The 17,598-nt window shown below is 58.0% G+C and overlaps 1 protein-coding gene across 20 annotated transcripts in view; it reads left to right on the top strand.

Moving 5' to 3' along the window:
* Positions 1-13,035, top strand: part of RERE (arginine-glutamic acid dipeptide repeats) — a 467,189-nt gene extending 454,154 nt beyond the window's left edge. For 11 of the 20 annotated variants that reach the window (XM_055262461.2, XM_055262462.2, XM_063631893.1 and 8 more), the window contains 10 exons: positions 573-665; positions 1,156-1,355; positions 2,563-2,724; positions 3,533-3,646; positions 3,919-5,297; positions 5,424-5,646; positions 6,495-7,215; positions 9,151-9,297; positions 9,822-10,002; positions 10,309-13,035. In XM_055262461.2, the coding sequence (XP_055118436.1) occupies positions 573-665; positions 1,156-1,355; positions 2,563-2,724; positions 3,533-3,646; positions 3,919-5,297; positions 5,424-5,646; positions 6,495-7,215; positions 9,151-9,297; positions 9,822-10,002; positions 10,309-10,342 (3,254 nt within the window). In that variant the 3' untranslated portion in view covers positions 10,343-13,035. Of the gene's footprint in view, positions 1-572; positions 666-1,155; positions 1,356-2,562; positions 2,725-3,532; positions 3,647-3,918; positions 5,298-5,423; positions 5,647-6,494; positions 7,237-7,338; positions 7,450-9,150; positions 9,298-9,821; positions 10,003-10,308 lie in introns of all 20 variants that reach the window. The other 9 variants (XM_063631886.1, XM_063631890.1, XM_063631885.1 and 6 more) reach the window with 1 other exon arrangement.
* Positions 13,036-17,598: the final 4,563 nt, after the last annotated feature.

The raw sequence follows: 17,598 nt of genomic DNA on the forward strand, positions 1-17,598 counted from the left end.
ATCAGAGTAACACTTTCTTATTTTTCCTCCTGCTTTACCAAGGTCCTCTTTTTGGTCCCAGTATGATGTACAATCTAATGATGCTGAAGCCCACAACTTCTCACCCCTAAAAAACTAGGATGTAGCAAAAGTGCCTTATAGCTCTGTCCTGGCCCGGGACGCTGAACCTGAGGGGCGCCTATGTTGCTCATGCAGGCGACCAGAAATCACCTAGCAGGACTGGTGGGGGACGCTCGGTGAAGATGGAATTTCTCAGGATTGCCTGAGCATATTAGGGAGGGGGGCAGCATGGATGCACTTGTCCCAGTTCAGACTCACCTGTTTCGGGCATCAGTGGCAGGGCGGGCCCTTGAGTATGGTGCCTCACGCACCGGCCCTCTGTTCTGGTGACTGACACTGAGGAGCTCGAAGTGGTCCTTTACAGACACTGTCCCACCTCAGCCTGTGCAGCCAGCCGCTCTGACTGGTGGCCAGAGCCTACAGTAGGCCAGAGGTCACAGGGCCCCCCTGCCCCGCCTTGGCTGAGCATAATGGTGTCTCCCCCACCCCCACTATGTGCCTGCCGCGCCCAGTGGACCTAAGTTCAGCCAGTGAAGATGACTTCGACAGTGAGGACAGTGAGCAGGAGCTGAAGGGGTACGCCTGCCGCCACTGCTTCACCACCAGTAAGTGGCCTCGTCACGCTCCTGGGTCAGGGCGGGGGCACAAGCACTTCCATGTTCTGAACATTTCATGCATCCAGCTGGAAACCTGCCAGGGACAGTACTTGATTTGACATTTGCATTGTGCTTTGGGATTAGAGAAAGTTAGAAATGTTTAGTTTACTTTACTCCCCTGCTTGGCAGTCGGTATGGAATACTGACTGGTAGGCAGGACAGACTGAGTGGGATTGGGGGTTGACACTGTGATTCCTAGGAGCTTGCTGCCGGCTTTTCCTGGGCACCCCAAGATGAAGTGGGCAGCAGATGCTCCCGAAACCCTCTCCTGGCCTTGGGGGGAGCAGGGCAGCACTAGCCCTGGGGTGTTGGGGCCCAGGGCTGCATGGTGCTGGTGGCATCAGGTTTGGGTAGAGCCCACAGAAGGGCCCCTCTGCCCAGACATCCCCAGGGAGAGGGATGGTTTCCAAGGTTGGCCCCCACCACTTCCCTCACACAGCCTCCAAAGATTGGCACCACGGAGGCCGGGAGAACATCCTGCTTTGCACCGACTGTCGCATCCACTTCAAGAAATACGGCGAGCTCCCGCCCATCGAGAAGCCTGTGGACCCGCCACCGTTTATGTTCAAACCCGTCAAGGAAGAGGATGATGGGCTCAGTGGGAAGCATAGCATGAGGACACGGCGGAGTCGGGGCTCGGTGAGTCCCCTGGGGCCATGGGGCTCCTGGCAGCTTCTTCAGTTTCCTAGGATGTGTGGGGGCTTGCGCCTACCAGGCGGAGGAAGCGAAAGTCTTGTTTACCAAACAAAGTCCTGGAGGGGAGCTGCTTTGCCCGAAGCAGTGGCTTGCCTGTGGGCTAGGAAGAGCGCTCTGTTCTCTCCTTCGAGGGGCCCCAGGGTGGCATCCTGCTCTGGGTTTTGTAGCAAGCTCTTAGCTTCTGGCCCAGTGCAGGCTCTCCAAGGCCTCTCTTGCTCTCCAAGGCTGCTGCTTGTGGTGTCACTTCCATTATAGCAAATCTCTGCTCTTTTAAACTCGCAGGCTCTTTTGTGTTAGGGTGTTTGTGGTTTTTTTTAAATGTTTGATCCCGTTTTGGAAACTTGTGGTACATTTTTCTGCTCACTGCATAGCTCCTCCCATAAAGAAACTTTGTTTCCTAGGTTGGAAATGTGCCAGGGACTTTGGGAGAGGCTTTTTCCAGGTTTGGGGCTAAGGGTACTGACAGGGTCTTTCCCTTGAGCCTCCCTTATGGCCCCTTCTGGCAGGTGGGTGGGACTATTCACCTTCCTCTGCCCCTTGTATGCCGTTGAGACTGCTGGCGGCCCGGCCCCCGGCTCACTCAGAAGGGAGCGGGTCAGCCAGCCAGAACCATTGTCTCCTGATCTCTTCTGAGCCCTCATGGCTTTGCAGAAACATGCTGAAGCGCTCGGCAGCTTGGGGAGCTGAGCTGCTTTGACAGCTTCATCTCTTTGGGGCACTTCCTGTCCTGTCAGATTAAATCCACAAGTGTTTGATTTCATTTGGTTTGGTTGGGAGAATGGACGGTTATGAAGAATAAACAGAAAGGGTAGGGTGCTTTAAAGATGGCCCCAGGTGACTTTCTGCCGCTCAGAAAGTGAGGTTCATTTCCAGCACATGTTGTTCAGGACAGTCCCTTGGGATGAGTGCTTTAGGTTTGAGAACCGCCCTCTGGCGTGAGCCCACCGATTTCCCCACCTCTTCCCTGAGCTCCACACCGACCTTCATGCAGCCAGGGACAGGCAAGGCGGCCTGGTGTTTGCCAAGGTCTAGGATTTGCTGAGAGGCTGATGGGGTGTGCTCTTCAGGCTCCTGCCTGTGGGTTGGGCTCAGGTGGGCCCACATGGGGACCGGGAATCTGGTGTCACCAGTCTTCGGTTTGGGTGGGCAGATGTCGACACTACGCAGTGGTCGGAAGAAGCAGCCAGCCAGCCCTGATGGTCGCACCTCACCCATCAATGAAGACATCCGCTCCAGCGGGCGGAACTCCCCCAGTGCTGCCAGCACCTCCAGCAATGACAGCAAAGCAGAGACACTGAAGAAGTCGGCCAAGGTCAGGTGCTGGGGGAATAGTAGGGGCTACACTGTCCGTCCCTCCCATTAAAACTGGGTTGCTGGCGTTCGTGATCAGCTCCCTCAGACACGAGGATGCAGCTCATTCATGGAGCCTCTCTGGACACCAGCATTGTCCTGGCCTGGGTGCTGCAGACTGAAGGCTGGGGGCCTAGAGAAGGGGGCTCGAGCACCAACCCTTGGGGGCCGCCTCTGCCTCAAGCTTCCCAGGTTCTCAGAGAGTGTGGGGAGTGGTTAGAACAGCTGCCTCCGGAGCCAAGTACAGTCCTCCCTCAGTATCCATTAGAGATTGGCTCCAGAGCCTCCACTGCCCAGGATACCAAAATCCACAGGTGCTCAGATCTCATATACATTGACACATTGTTTGCATGTAACCAGTCACATCCTCCTGTAGACTCTAAATCATCCCTAGGTTACTTGTACTGCCCAGTACAATGTAAATGCAGTAAACAGTGGTTCCACTGTCTAGTTCAGGAGATAACGACAAGAAAACATTGTGTGCACGTTCAGTATAGATGTAACTATCACAGCCCTGCCTACATTTTCAGTCCACGGTTGCTTGAATCTGAGGATGCAAACCCACAGATGCAGAGGGCTGGCTGTCATTCCCACCCCCAGATGCATGTTCCTTCTTGGTCCCGGTTGACCCTTCTAGAGCTTTTTGCTCCTGGAGCTGGAACTCAGAATGAGGGAGCAAAGTGTCTACAAACCGTCATCATTTCCCTACTGAGGCTGATGGAATGGGCCTCCCTTGGCCTGATTGCTCCTTGTGGGCTTTCCCCCTGCAGAAGGTGAAGGAGGAAGCCTCTTCCCCTCTTAAGAGTAACAAACGCCAGCGGGAGAAGGTGGCCTCTGATACGGAGGAGGCTGACAGGACCAGCTCCAAGAAGACAAAAACGCAGGTGAGGTTTGCCGCTGAGCCTTGCTGAGTAAAGCTAATGCTTCTTCAGAAGCCCCCAGCTGGGGTTCTCCCTAGTCGGTGGCCGTGCCCTGTCTCCTAGGGCGGGGCTGGAGTGGCCTTTGACACTGGCTGGGTCAGGGCACAACCTGTGGTCCCAGAGCCAAGCTTGCTGCTTCATCTGCGCAAACCATTACTGTGTGTCCGGCACTGGCGGTGCAGAGCAAACGGGGCTCTGCCCTCCTGGGACTTCATCATTCCCTTCTCTGACCCTAGGAGATCAGCAGGCCCAACTCGCCATCTGAAGGTGAGGGAGAGAGTTCAGACAGTCGCAGCGTCAATGATGAGGGTAGCAGTGACCCCAAAGACATCGACCAGGACAATCGCAGCACGTCCCCGAGCATCCCCAGCCCCCAGGACAATGAGAGTGACTCGGACTCGTCAGCCCAGCAGCAGATGCTGCAGGCCCAGCCCCCAGCCTTGCAGGCTCCCACTGGGGTCACCCCAGCTCCCTCCTCAGCTCCTCCAGGGACCCCTCAGCTGCCCACGCCAGGGTCCATGCCCTCTGCCACTGCAGTTCCCCCACAGGGCTCCCCCACGGCCTCCCAGGCCCCTAACCAGCCACAGGCTCCCTCAGCGTCTGTTCCCCACACCCACATCCAACAGGCACCGGCCCTGCACCCCCAGCGGCCGCCCTCACCGCATCCCCCACCGCATCCCTCGCCACACCCCCCACTGCAGCCTCTGACTGGGTCAGCGGGCCAGCCCTCTGCACCCTCTCACGCCCAGCCCCCCCTGCACAGTCAGGGCCCACCCGGCCCTCACAGCCTGCAGGCTGGGCCCCTGCTGCAGCACCCAGGTCCCCCACAGCCCTTTGGCCTCCCTCCCCAGGCCTCCCAAGGCCAGGCCCCTCTGGGGACCTCCCCATCAGCAGCGCACCCTCACGCCTCCCTGCAGCTGCCAGCCTCTCAGTCGGCGCTGCAGTCCCAACAGCCTCCACGGGAGCAGCCCCTGCCGCCAGCACCCTTGGCCATGCCCCACATCAAGCCCCCTCCCACCACTCCCATCCCCCAGCTGCCGGCGCCACAGGCCCACAAGCACCCTCCCCACCTCTCGGGGCCCTCGCCCTTCTCCATGAATGCCAACCTGCCACCCCCTCCAGCCCTGAAGCCCCTGAGCTCCCTGTCCACACACCACCCCCCATCGGCTCACCCCCCACCCCTGCAGCTCATGCCTCAGAGCCAGCCATTGCCCTCCTCGCCCGCCCAGCCCCCTGGGCTGACCCAGAGCCAGAACCTGCCCCCGCCTCCTGCCTCCCACCCCCCTACAGGCCTCCACCAGGTGGCTTCCCAGCCCCCGTTTGCTCAGCACCCCTTTGTCCCTGGAGGCCCTCCTCCCATCACCCCTCCGACCTGCTCCTCCACCTCTACCCCACCGGCGGGACCCAGCACCTCGGCCCAGCCACCCTGCTCTGGTGCGGTGGCTTCAGGAGGCAGCATAGCGGGGGGGTCATCCTGCCCACTCCCCACCGTCCAGATCAAGGAGGAGGCTCTGGACGACGCTGAGGAGCCTGAGAGCCCCCCTCCCCCACCAAGGAGCCCGTCCCCTGAGCCCACTGTGGTGGACACCCCCAGCCACGCCAGCCAGTCAGCTAGGTACGCTTCCTGGGGCTCCGGGACGGGTCAGGCACAGGTGGGCTGGTGGGGGCAAGTTCTGGTGGGAGGAAGGGCCAGGGGTGGGTCTTGGCAGGAGCTCCCAGCAAGATCTGTGGCTTTTCTCAGGTTCTACAAACACCTGGACCGGGGCTACAACTCGTGTGCACGGACAGACCTGTATTTCATGCCTCTGGCCGGGTCCAAGCTGGCCAAGAAGAGGGAGGAGGCCATTGAGAAGGCCAAGCGCGAGGCTGAGCAGAAAGCCCGAGAGGAGCGAGAGCGGGAGAAGGAAAAGGAGAAGGAGCGGGAGCGGGAGCGAGAGCGGGAACGCGAGGCAGAGCGGGCAGCTGTGAGTGCAGGGCTGGCAAGGTGTGAGGGGGGCGCTGGTCCGTCCTGCGCCTGGGAGCCGGTCCGTCCTGCGCCTGGGAGCCACGCTGGGCCACCGAGCTCTGCCCTTGGCTGCCTGACTTGGCCTCCTGGCAGCTAGAGGGTTGGGTGCTGTTTACACCCTGTCTCCACGCCTCTGACGGGTGCTGCGCATCCCAAGCTGCCGGGGTAACTGCGCACGGCAGGTCTAGGCTGACTCCCAGCAGTGACTGTGCGTCCTCCTACCTGAGGGCCTTCGAGGAAAGGGCCTGTTCTTCCCCTGCAGCCTTTGGGTTCATAACTTCTAAGTAATTTGAAGGAGCCAGGGAGAAGCACAAGGGGGCGCCTTGAGAGAACACTCGAGCACTCAGGCCGTGAGGGGCCTCTCCAGCTGCCCTGTCTTTGTGGCCCACTCGTGGGCTGGGTGCTGTGGTGGTGGCCAGCTCTCTGCTGTCACGGGGAGGAAAGGGCAGCCAACCCAGGAAGTGACATGAGGGACTGCCGGTGAGGTTCCTGGCCTGCTGGGCTCACTCACCCATGCCCCTCGGCTTTCACTCCCAGCCACAGCCCTCACATGTAGACACCCCATGCATGAGCTTTGTCTCACAGGGACACATTCCCATCTGGGCCTGAGGGGAGCTGTGGGCACAGGTGAGCCTGACCCTGCAGGGCCTGGACTGCATCCTGGTGTCAGGCCAAGGCCAGGGCTGGGTCTCCATGGAGGGACCAGGTTGGCCTGTGAGAGCAGGACCAGGCCCACCTCCGCAGTGTGGACCAAGCGGAGACCCCAGGCGCTCGGGGGACCCCTCACGCTTTCTTTTCCTTCTGCAGAAGGCGTCCAGCTCAGCGCATGAAGGTCGCCTCAGTGACCCCCAGCTCAGTGGTCCTGGCCACCTGCGGCCATCCTTCGAGCCACCACCAACCACCATTGCTGCCGTGCCCCCCTACATCGGGCCGGACACACCTGCCCTTCGGACTCTGAGCGAGTACGCCCGGCCCCACGTCATGTCGCCCACCAACCGCAACCACCCCTTCTACATGCCCCTTAACCCCACGGACCCCCTGCTGGCCTACCACATGCCTGGCCTCTACAACGTCGACCCCACCATCCGCGAGCGGGAGCTCCGGGAGCGGGAGATCCGAGAGCGGGAGATCCGGGAGCGTGAGCTGCGGGAGAGGATGAAGCCGGGCTTTGAGGTGAAGCCCCCAGAGCTGGACCCCTTGCACCCAGCCGCCAACCCCATGGAGCACTTTGCCCGGCACAGCGCCCTCACCATCCCCCCGACCGCCGGGCCCCACCCTTTTGCTTCTTTCCACCCGGGCCTGAACCCCTTGGAGAGGGAGAGACTGGCCCTGGCGGGCCCCCAGCTGCGGCCCGAGATGAGCTACCCTGACAGACTGGCAGCCGAGCGTATCCACGCAGAGCGCATGGCATCGCTGACCAGTGATCCCCTGGCCCGACTGCAGATGTTCAACGTGACTCCGCACCATCACCAGCACTCACACATTCACTCCCACCTCCACCTCCACCAGCAGGACCCCCTCCACCAAGGTGCGTGCCCCAGCATGGCAGGTGAGACAGAGGCACGGGGAGGGGTGCAGAGCCTGATGAGTGACAGTCACCATCCAGGAGCGGAAAGTGTTCTTTTCTGAACAGATCCCTCATTCCTGGCAGATCTTAGAAGAGCTCAGCATCCACTACCATCATGGTTTTGCTGTATCACAGTCTCTCCTCGGCCCCGCAGCTCTCCAGAACTGCAAGGCCTCAGACAGCTGCAGCACACGGGTGAAGCCTGGGTTCTTGGCCCTGTGCCTGGGATGGAGGGAAGTGGCCTAGGCCCACAGGGCAGGGTAAGGGCAGCAGAGCAGTGTCATGTGGCCTTTGGAGCCAAGGAACGTACAGATGAGGCGCTGGGCTACTCAAGGGTCGCTTAGTGAGAATTAAAAGCACAGTCCTCTTCCCTTGAGGAGCGAGGCTGGGCAGGCCTCCTGCTGCCTTTGGCTGAGTTCTGCGAGCTGACCCAGCTGGCCAGGGCTGCCCAGTCCTGTCCACCCTGGGAGTAGGAGCTCCTTAAGGCCGCTCACTGACCAGCTGTGGGGAGGCTGCTCTGAGGCAGAGGCAGGCCCAACTGGCATCCTCACTCCCTCTGCAGCCTGGCGAGATGGCGCAGGAGGGTGGCTGCTGTGCTTATGAGGAGGTCCATGGGACTTGGAGTACAGGTCCTGTGGTACAGCCTACGTGCAGGGCTTCTTCACCGGCCACCCTCCATTGTGGGGCAGGATGACTGATAGAGCAGGACCCAGAGGGAGGGCAGGGAGCCACCTTGCTTGGAGGCACCAGGCGCCTCCCCTGCGCCTGTACCCAGTCCTGGCATGGGAGAGCACTAACCATTGCCATCCTCATATCTAAAGCTCTGTTGGCACTTGGTGTAGACCTTACAAGCCTCAGTATAACCAGCGTTGAGGACAGGTAGTCATTTGTTCATTCATGCATCATTCATTCAGCAAGTGTTTACTGAACCCCTGGGATGTGCCAGGCACAGTTGTAGGTGCTGGCAGAACCCCTGTCCACATTTACCTTCCAGTTTGGGGAGATAGTAGAAAGATGTGTGCCAGGTTGTGAGAGGTGGAAAGTATATGTTCTGGAAGAAAATAAATCCAGAAGAGGGGATTAGGAGAGCTGGGGGCAGGGGCATTGTGGCAGTTTCGAGAAGGCTGTCAGGAGAGGTCCACTGAGGAGGTAGCAGAGACATGGAGGAGGTGAAAGGGCGAGCTGTGGGAAATCGGGGCAAGAGCAGCCACAGAGGCAGAGGGGGGGTTCCCAACCTTCCAGGGACCCCAGGGCACCGTGGCTGGAGGTGGCAACCCTGAAATCCCTGCCAGCGCCCGTGTTGGCTGGAGCTGGGGGATAGGAGGTGAGGGCAGTAGGTGGTGCGGTGAGGTCAGATCACGGCAACGTTCTGAAGAGAGAGACGCAAGATTTGTGCCAGCAGAGAAGAGAGGGCAGTGCTGGGCCAGGTCCCCACTGCGCCACCCACTCTGCTGGCCTCCTTTGGGTTCTGCGAGTGAAAGGCAGGGAGACAGCCCTGGGCAGGGGGTGCCAGCCCAACACCTGCTGGCGCAAGGCTGTGTGTTCCTGTGACCTGACAGGCAGAGGGCAGGCCCAGGTGGCCGGCGAGAGGGACCCTGCTGATCCCGGGTCCTCAACAAAACTGATCTGGGATTGCCTGTTAGGGGCACTCCACAAGGGGACGAGGAAGTGCCTGCGTCAGCGGTGGGCTCGTCATTTCTCTCTGCCTCTGGAGCTCTTGCTGAAGGTGGAGGCAGCCACTTTAGGGCAGGGCCACCTGCAGCCAGGTTGTGCATCCAGCCCTGGTGACCAGGAGCCATCCTGGGCGAGGAGGAAGTCATTGGCTATTCCAGCCGAGGGGGACAAACATTGAAGAGCCGCACGCCGCCTCCATCTGTCGTTTTGTCCTTTCCTTAGGTTCAGCAGGCCCCGTTCACCCGCTGGTCGACCCCCTGACTGCCGGCCCCCACCTGGCTCGCTTCCCCTACCCACCTGGCACTCTCCCCAACCCTCTGCTTGGACAGCCGCCCCATGAGCACGAGATGCTTCGCCATCCAGTTTTCGGTAAGACTTGCCCTCCAGGAGGGGCGGGGAGGCTGTGTGAGAGTTGGGTTGGGGTCTGGTCTGCTGTCTTCATTTGTTTACTCATTCATTCATTCATGCATTGAGCAGGTGGGTTCGTTCCTCCTGCATGCGGGGGGTCCGTGGGGGAACAAGCCTCCTGCCCTCTGGGGGCTGTCTGGGGTAGGGGTCATAAATGCATCAGCCTTGCTAAGAGCCAGGACTGCAGGGCCGGTGAAAGTAGCAGAGGGGGCTCATGGCAGGTCTCTGAAGGAGGAGGGCTTGGGCTGAGGCCTTGGAGCATGCGGAGGAGGGGCCGGGCAGGTCCAGGCAGAGGCACCTAAGGGCACTTCCTGCCTCCCCAGAGGCTCTGCCCTCCAGCTGTCTGCAGAGTCTGGGAGGGGCCGGCTCCTGTGTCCGAGCTGGCACCTCTCCTGTGCTCTTTGCCGTTTGCTGTGCCTGTGCCACCCTGGTCTTGGCCAGTCCTGTGGCTATTTCTGTAGCGCAGGTTGTTTTGTGTTTGGCAGGCACCCCCTACCCCCGAGACCTGCCTGGGGCCATCCCACCCCCCATGTCAGCAGCCCACCAGCTGCAGGCCATGCACGCCCAGTCGGCCGAGCTGCAGAGACTGGCCATGGAGCAGCAGTGGCTGCATGGACACCCCCACATGCATGGTGGCCACCTACCAAGTCAGGAAGATTATTACAGGTGAGGCGGGGTGCTGGGAGGGAGTGGAGGGGGTATCTGAGCCCAGGCTCCCACCAACCCCCCATGTGCCCACGGTGCTTCTCCCCTAGTGCCCAAGGCCAGGCTCCTCCCCCTCAGCCTGCTGGGCCCTAGAGGGGACATTGTGGAACCACGGTGATGGGAGAAACAGAGGAAGGGGGAGGTGTTGGGTGGGTACGTCAGCTACACAGGAGGCTGCCTGGCTGTTGTCTTTGGGGTTGCCTCCAGCCTGCCTGACTGCCTGCCTAGGCCTGAGACTAAATACACTTTCCTGTTTTGTCTTTCCAGTCGACTGAAGAAAGAAGGTGACAAGCAGTTATAAGTTATTTATTTGTTAACGCTGGCTGTGGAAACCCCAGTTCTTGGGGGGAGAAACAGGACTTTTTACATACAATAGGAGTTGCAAAAGCAAAAAGAATATCTTCTAAAGATTTCTTTATATATTTAAAAACCCACAACTAAAAATGTATCCACATAATAGTGTTCGTTTGTCGAGAGGATTTCCTGAGACTGGTTTGGATCTCCCTGCATGACAGTCCCCCAGAAACTTAGTGAGTCCTGGACTGGACTGAACATCCAGAAAGCTTCCCTGCAATCTTGGGGTTTGGCTTTAGTTTTCTTTTCCTTGATTTCTCAGTAGGTGCTAGAATCCAGTTCACACCCTTCACTGTGCGTGCAGACACACTGACACACTCCACCATGAGTGCTCCAGAGCCCGTGAGGCTTGCAGATCGGGGGCATAGGAATTTGGAATCCAAGAGCTATAATTTTTAAAAAAATCTTTTATTTTAATACATTGTAGGAAATCTTCATAATTTGAGAAGGTTCTGCAGCATGGCTTTTTACGTCTGTAAATAAATAATTTTAGAACAGCCTTTTTTTCTTCCATAAACTACTATTGTGATCTATTTTTTCCAGCCATGTCACTAATTGTGAATTCCTACCAACTATTGACAGAATACAGAGTTGATTTTTTAATAAAAAGTTATATATAATTATCCCTTTAATTAAAGGGAGCAAAGGGGCGTTCCACATGGACAGAGGCTTGGGCCGAGGCCTGGTCACGGCAGCGAGCATCCAGGGTTTGCAGGGACGATGTGACAGACTCTGTTTTCTGCCTTGCATGTCACTTGTGTCTGCTCCTAGCCTGTGCTCTGCCGGCAGCGCAGACATCTGCTCCATCAGACCTCTTCCATTTTGCACAGGGAGTGCAGGAGGTGAGTGTTCACTTTCTGTTCTCCGGTGTCACTGTTCTGTTTCCACGGGATGGAAAGCGCATGGGCCTGTGTCCATTGTAGATTTCCTTCTAGATTTGTATGTACACACACTTGATTGTTCTGGATGAATGTCTTTTTTAATACTCTGAAAATTTCATCATCTAAGAAAATGATTCCGTACAAATAACTCAGCGCACGAGCGACCCAGGACATATGCCTGCCAAAGGGATCTGTTAGAAGGCTGCCCTCTCATGCGCATTGTCACTTGGATCTTGTGGTGAGGACGGCCCCGTCTTTCTTGCCACAGATTGAGGCCACTTTTGAGCAAGGGAGATCCTGGAGTTAAGACAGGTGTTGGGGGCAGCCTGTATTTTACCCTAGGGGCAGGTCTGCATGGTGACCTCACATGGCACTGGTAAACCATTTGAGTCCTACTCTTCTTCCTGGAAGTGGGAACTGGAGTCCCACCCACAGTGCAGTCAGAAAGCAGGCTGCGTGGGGGCCACTTCTCAGGAGGCCAGGCCCTTCTGAGCAGAACTGTCCTGGAGAGAGCCTGCCCTCCTTTCCGGGTCACAGCCGTAATGCACTTTCTCCCAGGCTGAGGGCGGGCTGTTCTGGGGTGTCTGCCCTCTGTCGGCCCTGCTTCCTGCCAGGACGTGGCCTCTTCCAGTGCTTTTCTCTCAGACACTTGACGGCTCTTTTGCCATTGTGCTGGTCCCATCCCAAGAATCGTGGGACCCAGAGAGACCACACTGGGTCGGCGGACACAAAGTCCATCCGGGACCCAAGCCGCAGAGGGAGCAGGAAGAGATGCTGATAGTTTGATCCAGAAACCAGCAGGTACTGGCTCAAATTCAGGTTCTGGAGTCAAATAGGGACATTTCCAGTTTCTCTTAAAAACCGTGTTTGGTTTCAGTTGGGATAGGATTGTTTTGTCTGTTGAAAATGTTTATAGTTTTTTTTTCTTTCATTTTTCTCTCATTCCATTTCTGCCTTAACTTTAGTTTCTTAACGGGAGGCAAAGCTCACATTAACCTTTTGTCATGGGACTTCAGGCCACATTGGCTTGGAGGCATTCGTTTCCTTCTGGGGTGGGGACAGGCCCTCATGGCAGGCTCGTTCCCGTGGCTCTGAGCGAGGCCTCTTCCTGCAGGGCTCCCAGACTCCTGCTTCCAGGCCCCCACCTTCACGGCTTTTGGTTTTTCTTTCTTTCTTTTTGGTAGAACACAACATCTACCATTCAGTTCAACCTTCTTTATTTCCTCCTCTGGCATCCATTTTTCCAAAGAAGAGTAGAGTCCTCTGAGGTCTGTGCTTGAAAGCCGTCCGAAGGTGTTCTTGTTAGCTTTGCTTTTCTCCCTGTATCCCAAGGCGAAGCACTGAGATTCTTCCATCTAAAAAACCCTCGACCCGAAACCCTCACCAGATCAACTACAGTTTGTTTAGGAGGCCCTGACCTTCACGGTGTCTTTGAAGCCCAACCACTCGGTTTCCTTCGGATTTTCCTCCCTTTGTTCGGGGTTTGGTTTGGCTCCTCTGTGTGTGTCCGTATCTTGTTCGATGTCCTCGAGATTGAGCTTCACTCCACTGCGGCAGAGGCAGCGTGCACACTCGGATTTGCTATGTTTCTATATATCTTGAAGCTAAATGTATATATGAGTAGTTTGCCATGAGATAACACAGTGTAAACAGTAGACACCCAGAAATCGTGACTTCTGTGTTCTCTCCATTTGAGTATTTTGTAATTTTTTTGAAATATTTGTGGACATAAATAAAACCAAGCTACACTACAACCCCAGGGTGTCTCCCGTGCACGGTCTCATTCCTGGAGAGTGGGCGGGGAGCCTGGCTGTTACCCCAGGTGGGGAAGGGGCACAGGGAGAGTCGGCTATTCCCTGCTGCTCGGGACCCTGTTTGTGTCCCAGAGCGGCTTCCAGAAACATCCTCTGTGTGGGAAGAGGCTTTCCCTGGTGAGGGTGCCATCTTTCTTTGGAGGCTCCCCAAGCAGTGGGATGGGCCCTAAGCGGGCATTGGCACTGGGACTAAGAGCATCTTCCCCCATCCCTCACCATTCACCCCACACTTCTAATCCGTGGGCGTCACCAGCGTGTATGGGCATGTGGCACCCTCCCTGCTCAGGAGAGACGTCAACCGCCCCCATCCTAGCGGCCTCCTGCCTGGCCCCCATCTGCCTCCCCGAGGCCTGCCAGTGCCCCCACACCCCAACCCCCTGCCCAGCTCTAGAGCTGCACTCCACGTGGAGGATGCATCCCAGGCCTAAGGGGCTGTAACCCTCCAAAGGGGCTGCAGGCAGCCTGCAGGGTGTGGACATGGCCACAGGGGGGCAGGCGTTGGAATCAGAAACTGTCGAGGGCATTTTCCCAAAGCCTCAGGATTGTCCCCAGAAATGTGTGTCCACCCCTTGTCATCTGGGATGGGGCCATGAGTTTCTAGATGTTTTGGGACACGGGGCAAGAGCAGCCCAGAAAGCTGACTGTTGGTAAACTGCCCTCAAACCAGGCAGAGTCCGCCACGTGGCAAAGACTTGGGAAGCAGCAGGCACCAGGCACTGCCTCACTCAGGACCTGAGAGAGCATCGCCATGCAAGGACCTGAGTGGCGCACGCTATGACGGCCCTCGAGGCGAGCAGCAGGGGTCCTGCTCAGCAGCGTGGCTGACCAGGGCACAGGGATAGGCCTGCAGGCGGGCCACGGGAGCCCCAGGTGGCTCTCAGCCCAGGTCTTGGTGGGAGGATGGCATTGGGGTGGCTGGGAGAGGCTGGAATCCAGGCGCCATCTTTGTGGGTCTCTGGGACTGTGCCCCTTAGGAAGCTACAGGGTTTAACAGGTACAGGTCTGTGAAGTGTAGATTTCAGGGTGGTTAAATGATTGGACCCGCTGGGCGCGGTGGCTCACGCTTGTAATCCCAGCACTTTGGGAGGCCGAGGCGGGCGGATCACGAGGTCAGGAGATCGAGACCACGGTGAAACCCCGTCTCTACTAAAAAAATACAAAAAAATTAGCCGGGCGTGGTGGCGGGCGCCTGTAGTCCCAGCTACTCGGAGAGGCTGAGGCAGGAGAATGGCGTGAACCCAGGAGGCGGAGCTTGGAGTGAGCCGAGATGGTGCCACTGCACTCCAGCCTGGGCGACAGAGCGAGACTCTGTCTCAAAAAAAAAAAAAAAAAAAATGATTGGACCCAAGCGTCTTGAGGAGATACTAGGTTCATGCTACAGCAAGGCCTCATCAGAGCTGGGCAGCTTCTCGGGCATGAACAGCTGTGGCCATTGTCACCACTCTGCCACGCACCTATATGAGGAAGAGGGCCAGGAATGCTAACCAGACATCTGCTGGGTGGATGGGGCGGAGGGAAATGATGCTGTCCTCCAGCAGCACCCCCAAGCCAGGCCCTCGCCTCTTCCTGCCCCAGCGACGTCCCGCATGCCCTCAGCCCCTTTGTTCCTGGAAATGCATCCTCAGCTTAGGCATGGTGGCTCAGCAGCCCCGCTGGTTCCACTGCAGGTGGGCTAGGAAGATGGCACTTTGCAGGGCATGGTGTAAGTCCCAGGGCCTTAGCACAGTGTAGGTGTGCAGCTGGGTGTGTGGCTGCATTGTTAAGTGTCCATGGTAAGTCTAGGGAGGGGGAGACCTCACTTAAGCGTCACCTGGGTAAGTTAAGATCATGTATGTGAAGGGCAAGCATGCACCATGGAGAGATCAGCAGTGGCCTCCCACACACACACACGAGATTGCAAGCTTCCAGGCCCTCAAAAATCAGCACTGGTGAGCTATACAATTGTGGATGTGATCAGCTGATGAATGGTGGTGGGGGTGGGGAGGTCAGGGCCAGATCCCTTCTGTGTGGAAGCTGAGGAGATGTGGGGACCCCTCATCTGAGCTAAGAGCCCTCACTAGCCCCAGCCTGACCACACGGTGAGACCCAGGGCAGTGTGACTGGGCACCAGCATAGACTTCAGTGACCACCATCAGCCTCACCTGACCAGCCCAGAAGGCTCGGGTACATATCTGAACTCAGAGCTTTGAAATCAGAACCAGCTACCCAGATACTGGGGATGAAGCTGCCAGGCCCCAAGACCAGTGGAAAAGTCTGTCCTGCACTGGACCCCTGGGGTCCTTCCTGCTGCCCAGTGGAGACCCAGGAACAGCAGGGTCCTTGGCCTCCCTACCTCCTCCTAAGGAGGATCTGCCAGATAAGCCAGCCAAGGGAGGCAGCCACGCATTTGGCCATCCAGTTGGACTGATACGGGCTGCAGGATAAAGCCAGCCCTTTATGGTTCATAAGGTTCCTGGACCTCCTGTTAGAAGGCAGGGCCTGGCTAGAGCTGGCATCCATCGTGGATCCCCAGGGGGCCAGGAACAGCCTCCTGCTCAGCCCCTGATGAGCTCCAGCCGCGGATGCCTCACCGGGTCCTCTCGGAGGCGGCATTGTCAGCCTTTGACAGTCTCAGTATCTGAGGTCCTTTCCCTGAATCCCCACTGGGTTCCTAGCTGCCCTGGGATCCTTGGCAACTCAAGTTCTGGGCCCTGGTTCTCTGCTCCTCCAACTCAAGGTGGCTTCTCTAGTGGCTGTCTTTGTCAAGAGTGGTCATTGTTTCCTTTTGACACCTCAGGGACCCAGGCTGCAGAAGTCCCCCTGTGTCTCCCACAGCTCAGTTCTGTGTATGCACAGGCACCTGGGCCCCTTCTTAATGAACCAAGTTCTGTGTGGAGGGCACTTGCACTGTAGATATTGGAGGGAGGGAGGGAGGGAGGGATGGATGGACCCTGCTGGATGGAGGGAGGGATGGAGGGAGGGATGGATGGATGGACCTTGCTGGATGGATGGATGGATGGAGGGAGGGAGGGAGGGAGGGAGGGATGGATGGACGGATGGGCCCTGCAGGGCAAGGTTCCTTGCTGCCAGTCCAGATGTGCTGTTGGAAAGTGGGTGTGAAGGACCAGATAGAAGGACCTTTTGGGTTGACTTAGGAAGGCTTCCCAGGGACACCTCTGCTGGGCACCTGGAGACCCTCCCTTCACATTCTCTTGGCTGTGCCTGCCGTGTGGGCCCTGCAGTCCCTCTGACTCCAGCCCTGGTTGACACCATCTTAGAAGTGGGGAATGGGGCTTAGGGGATCAGCTTCTGGTGAACCCCTAGGGTTTGAGTATCCATTGGAGTAAATTAAAAACAGGCCTTTAGGGCACCTTTTAGTTGTCCCAGAGAGGATTCCTGAGGCCATTTCTTGCCTATCCCACTGTTTTCTGGGCAACTGACCACCCAGCCCCCTCCATCCCCTTGGACCCTGCTGCTGGGCAGCTGTCGAACAGAGTCCATCTCCATCCTGGCCACCAGGTGGCAGTCGTTACAAGGCCCAGGTGCTTGCCTTGGGCCCGCGGCCGCCGCAAGACCTGTGGCCCTGGTGTAGGGGCGACTCAAGGCCCCCCCGGCGATGGTGAGGAAGGCTGGAGGGTTTGACAGTGAGCATTGTGTAAGAGATCCGACGTTTCCCGGAGGCAGGCGGCCGGATGGGCGGGTCAGAGATCAGGCATCTGGATAGGCCCCAGCAGAGCGGTGTGTGGAGATGGCTCGGAAGAAGGGGCTGAGTGTGGGCAGGTGAGGCTGATGGCTGTGGGCAGGCAGGGCGGGCACGGCTGTGAGATTGAGGGCAAAGGCCTTGTCTAGAGAACAGGAGGTTTCTTCTGTTCTCCGCTTCATCCCCCAGGGCTTGGGAGGTACCCGGTAAGAACTCAATGTTCCTTGTGTGGAAGAGAATCCCAGGATGGCATCAGCAGTGGATGACTTCCAAGAATCACGACTCCCATAACTAACCGTGCCCCCACTCCCCCAAAAGCCCCCTGAGCAGCTGCTGGGGGGTCCTTGTGTGCCATGAAAGTACCCACCCCCAGTTCCAGACACCTGCTCCTTCCCTCTACGGATGCCCTCCACCCGCTCCCTGCTGAGGATGATACATCACGCCCCATGCACCCGAGTGGATTCTGCAGACACACTCTGAGCAGGAGCAGGGAGGGCCAGGACCTCCCGACTGCGGGGGGCCCAGGCAATTGTCACTTCTTGCATATTCCAGGGAAATCACCTCTGTTCCCCCAGAAACCTGTAGCCCAGCCTGGTGAGTGTGGGAATGCCCCTTACCCATCCATCCATCCCTCCCTCCCTCCCTCCATCCATCCATGCAGCGACGGAACTGGGGGCTGCACAATCCCAGACCAGGCCCAGCTTGGCGACAACAGGGACCCGGCTGTGACCCCTCGTGGCCATTAAACACCATGCGTGGAGGAGCCCTCCCAGGCCTCTGAGAAGGGGCCTCGCAGCGTCAGGTGATGGAAGATGGTCAGAGGCCAGAT

This window comes from Symphalangus syndactylus, chromosome 22 (assembly GCF_028878055.3).
Source record: "Symphalangus syndactylus isolate Jambi chromosome 22, NHGRI_mSymSyn1-v2.1_pri, whole genome shotgun sequence".
NCBI classification, from domain to species: domain Eukaryota; kingdom Metazoa; phylum Chordata; class Mammalia; order Primates; family Hylobatidae; genus Symphalangus; species Symphalangus syndactylus.